General features: G+C 38.3%; 2 protein-coding genes across 3 annotated transcripts in view; one reads left to right on the top strand and one right to left on the bottom strand.

Annotated features, from left to right (window-relative positions):
- LOC136843669 (octopamine receptor beta-2R-like) overlaps nucleotides 1-5,000 on the top strand; it is a 413,556-nt gene that overhangs the window by 380,030 nt on the left and 28,526 nt on the right. The window lies entirely within an intron of this gene.
- The window catches only part of LOC136844240 (uncharacterized), a 1,794-nt gene continuing 255 nt past the window's right edge, over nucleotides 3,462-5,000 (bottom strand). Inside the window, exon 2 of the mRNA XM_067113234.1 lies at nucleotides 3,462-4,332. Coding sequence (XP_066969335.1) covers nucleotides 3,596-4,332 — 737 coding nt within the window. The 3' untranslated portion in view covers nucleotides 3,462-3,595. The remainder of the gene's footprint in view (nucleotides 4,333-5,000) is intronic.

Raw genomic sequence — 5,000 nt, 5'->3', positions numbered from 1 at the left:
TTGCCAGTGTGTTCCTCGTTTGTTTACATTCGATCTGCTGGGTTTTTATTGACGCCGCTGTCGTTGACACCGAATCTCGTGAAAAATAGAGGAAGGAAGAACATAATTACGAAGGTGATTCGTAACTATCATCATCATCATCATCGAGTACCATCGTTGAGATTGTGAGTGCTTTGTATTAATGACTGGTAGGAAGCAGTCTGTATGAGCTACAGTAGTTCTTGTGAATAGGAATGGTTAAACGTTTTTCATGAATTACCATTTCATAGCTCTTCTTGGTCAGTGAAAGTGATTGGATTAGAGCTTTTATGGATCAGTGAATGTGACTGGATTAGAGCTTTTCTTGATAAGTGAAAATGACTGGATTCGAGCTTCTCTTGTTCAGTGAATGTGACTAGATTAGAGCTTTTCTTGATCAGTGAAAGTGATTGGATTATACCTTTTCTTGTACAGTGAAAGTGACTGGATTAGAGCTTTTCATGGTCAGTGAAAGTTATTGGATTAGAGCTTTTTTGACCAGTGAATGTGACTGGATTCGAGCTTTTCTTGATCAGTGAAAGTGACTGGATTAGAGCTTTTCTAGTTCAGTGAAAGTGACTGGATTAGAGCTTTTCATAGTCAGTGAAAGTGATTGGATTATAGGTTTTCGTGGTTAGTGAAAGTGACTGGATTAGAGCTTTTCAATGTCAGTGAAAGTGATTGGATTAGAGCTTTTCTTGATCGGTGAAAGTGAGTGGATTAGAGCTATTCATGGTCAGTGAATGTGATTGGATTAGAGCTTTTCATGGTCAGTGAAAGTGATCGGAGTATATATTTTCTTGATTAGTGAAAGTGATTGGATTAGAGGTTTTCTTGATCAGTGAAAGTGACTGGATTAGAGCTCTTCATGGTCAGTGAAAGTGATTGGATTAGAGATTTTCTTGATTAGTGAAAGTGATTGGATTAGAGGTTTTCTTGATCAGTCAAAGTGACTGGATTAGAGCTTTTCATGGTCAGTGAAAGTGATTGGATTAGAGCTTTTCATGGTTAGTGTAAGTGACTGGATTAGAGCTTTTCATGGTCAGTGAAAGTGATTGGATTAGAGCTTTTCGTGGTTAGTTTAAGTGACTGGATTAGAGCTTTTCATGGTCAGTGAATGTTATTGGATTAGAGCTTTTCGTGGTTAGTGAAAGTGACTGGATTAGAGCTTTTTAGTGTCAGTGAAAGTGATTGGATTAGAGCTTTTCTTGATCGGTGAGAGTGACTGCATTAGAGCTATTCATGGTCAGTGAAAGTGATTGTATTAGAGCTTTTCATGGTTAGTGAAAGTGACTTGATTAGAGCTTTTCATGGTCAGTGAAAGTGATTGGATTAGAGATTTTCTTGATCAGTGAAAGTGATTGGATTAGAGGTTTTCTTGATCAGTGAAAGTGACTGGATTAGAGCTTTTCATGGTCAGTGAAAGTGATTGGATTAGAGCTTTTCTTGATCGGTGAAAGTGACTGCATTAGAGTTATTCATGGTTAGTGAAAGTGATTGAATTAGAGCTTTTCATGGTTAGTGACAGTGACTGGATTAGAGATTTTTTTGATCAGTGAAAGTGACTGGATTAGAGCTTGTCTTGATCAGTGAAAGTGACTGGATTAGAGCATTTCTTGATCAGTGAAAGTGACTGGATAGCTTTTCATGGTCAGTGAAAGTGATTGGATTAGAGCTTTTCATGGTTAGTGTAAGTGACTGGATTAGAGCTTTTCATGGTCAGTGAAAGTGATTGGATTAGAGCTTTTCGTGGTTAGTTTAAGTGACTGGATTAGAGCTTTTCATGGTCAGTGAATGTTATTGGATTAGAGCTTTTCTTGGTTAGTAAAAGTGACTGGATTAGAGTTTTCAGTGTCAGTGAAAGTGATTGGATTAGAGCTTTTCTTGGTCAGTGAGAGTGACTGCATTAGAGCTATTCATGGTCAGTGAAAGTGATTGTATTAGAGCTTTTCATGGTTAGTGAAAGTGACGTGATGAGAGCTATTCATGGTCAGTGAAAGTGATTGGTTTAGAGCTTTTCATGGTTAGTGTAAGTGACTGGATTAGAGCTTTTCATGGTCAGTGAAAATGATTGGATTAGAGCTTTTCATGGTTAGTGTAAGTGACTGGATTAGAGCTTTTCATGGTCAGTGAAAGTGATTGGATTAGAGCTTTTCATGGTTAGTGTAAGCGACTGGATTAGAGCTTTTCATGGTCAGTGAAAGTGATTGGGTTAATGCATTTAATAAATACATCAAATCACCGCTCAGTTCGTGTATGAGACTTTGGTTCGGAACCCATTTATCTGTACAGAATGACAAGATTTTTTATTGTTTTGCTATTTCACGTGTATACGATATGTTCGGAACTTGAGTTAAAAAGTAATGAATGAGAAATACGTGGTTTGATATTGATTATATTGCGTATACAATATTTCTTTTAAAAAATCAGTGAGTAATTCAGTTAATGAAAGTCATTCAGCAGTGCAGTATTTATGAAAAGGACAGTGATTGACGTTCAACTCCAAAACAAGGATTCATATTACTTAAATAAAGGAAAGAAATCTTGATGGTGACATTGGTGTTTTAAATGAAGGGACAAGGGGTATCAATCTTACACTAAGATTTGTGAATATACTTTGAAGAGAGAAATAGAGACTGGAGGGCGGGGCTCTGAAGTTATTAATTTTCAGGCAATATTATCCACAGGGGAAAAATCCAAGACTTTTGTTACAGAATAATAGAGTCGACGGTGACTGACAATTTGTCAATGACTGTAATGAAAGTAAGGAGCTGGACCAATGGCATCCAGGGTACTGACATTTATAAGCAATGAAGGTTTGTGTTGAAATAAGAAACAACGAAGATCTGTATATGCAAAAAGCATTATTAATGGACCTCAACATGAACGATATTGTACATTAATGCAATGGCTATTCTTTCTCTCTTATAATTTTTTTCTCAGTTCGAAAGGGAGAGAAAATGCAGGTGATTGCCAAACAATCCTCCTCGTGTTTGGCACCACAGAGTCAGCGTTGCCAGTGGCAGGAACATTTATTTTTACGTTGATACAAATGAAAGTTGACATGTTCTTACTAGATTATGTAACGTTTTAGTAAGTTCTTGTATTTTCATGTACCTGCAAACGCCCGCAAGCGAGTTTTGAAGTTGGCCAGTGAATCTTGTACGTCTTACACCTACATCCACGTACTTGTTATGTTATCTATGTCGTCATTTGTGTTGAGCTTTCCTCCATCTTATTCAGTATTTCATTGTACAGTTTCATGTGCGATTGGCTAAAGCCAATTTTTCTACCAGTGAATATTTTCCTCGAATTTTGTAAAATGTCATGATTAGTGTTTGAGCTTTTGTTATAAAACTGAAATCCAGATATAGTAAAGTTTTACTCTTCCTAGGAATGTTATAGTCGTAACTGTAAGGTTAGTAAGGATACACAGTTTGTTTATGCAGGTTTATTAGATAAACTTAAAATAATAAGGTTTGTTTAAAAATAATATGCGGTGCTTATTTAAGGCACCCCGACATGTAAATTAACCACTACAGCCAGTGATAATAAAGGTGAATCTAATGTTTCATTGTCAGTTTAAGGCTTCGTCTACAGATAACTGTAGCACTTGTACATTCGGACTCCCAAAACCAGAAGGAGTGGTCCTTGATGTCTGGACGTGTGGTGATGGTGAACGCGGTTGCTGGAGGGAATTCAATTCATTGAGTAAAAGTTCTTGCATTCTGATTTTGATTGACAACTTCCTGGTTCTGGGAAGCAGCCGCATGTCAGGTAACAGACTCTTGAAGAAGAGCAAGTCCTCATCTGTTTCCTCGCCGTTGGGAGACCTAGCCAGGACCTCTAGCTTCTTGGCCCTCGCTTCCAGCGTGACATTTTCCCTCCAGCTATCGTCGAGTGATTTCCTCTTAGCTCCTCGACCCGCGATGTCACTGGGCAATTCCTTTTCATCCGCTCCAGTCACGTCGACAATGGCGGGATTATCCAGCCCATCGATTTCTTCTTCGTCGTTTAAATGAATTTGCGACGCGAAAGAGAGCTCATTTTGGGAAGCGTAGACAATGCCACCGAGATGATCCGGAAGTGATTGCCTGTCTCGACGACCCATCGTTGATTCCCCTGGCACTGGTCTGCTGTTCTTGGCGCTGTCCTGGGGTGGCGTGACGTCTCTCATGAAGGACATTTGTTTGATTAATGGCCAGCTGGATTGGATTGACAGTTCGTTCGAAATTCCCGGGCTAGAATTTGAAATATTTCTCATCTCTTTTGCGTAACAATCCCGAAGTCCCCTCCATTTCATTCTGAGCTCATCTGGAAAGGTAAAATACATGAATATAATTTTGCTTTACACACATATACACACACATGCATACATATAATATAATGTATGTGTATGTATATGTGTGTGTATATATATATATATATATATATATATATATATATATATAATATATATATAATCACAATTTGTATGCAAAACTTATTCATGAATGACGTAAATGCGCATGGTGGAGATACTTCCTGAAAAATGTTGAACATTGTTCAGGGAATACATACATTACTCACCTAAGCGCACACATACATACATATGAGTACATGCATACGCGCAAACACGTACACACATAAGTACACATACGCAAAAGATAGAGTGCTAGTGTGAATCCAGTGAGTGCCTGGGGGAAAAAATCAGAAAATGTCGTGAAGAATTCTGCTGACTTTGTATTAGCAGACCAAGGATTGTGATATGCCTACCTACTGAGTCTTCAGCAACCACTATCAGGCTCCTCTCGGTCCTAGCTTGGGTGGAAAGGTGGCGTGAGAGGTGATCATAACTGATGGTTTACTGTGTGATTAGTCAGTGTTGACATCAGCTTGATAATTACAACTAATCCATTTCTCCTTAACTATTTCTCAAAGAACTAAACATCCTGTAAGTGTCTCGTATGCAGTGTTTCTGTTGGCGGATGTATTGCTACGTG

The sequence above is a fragment of the Macrobrachium rosenbergii genome, chromosome 12 (assembly GCF_040412425.1).
Source record: "Macrobrachium rosenbergii isolate ZJJX-2024 chromosome 12, ASM4041242v1, whole genome shotgun sequence".
NCBI classification, from domain to species: Eukaryota; Metazoa; Arthropoda; class Malacostraca; order Decapoda; family Palaemonidae; genus Macrobrachium; species Macrobrachium rosenbergii.
Note: the sequence above shows the minus strand (reverse complement) of the source record. Positions and strands in the feature narration are given on the sequence as shown.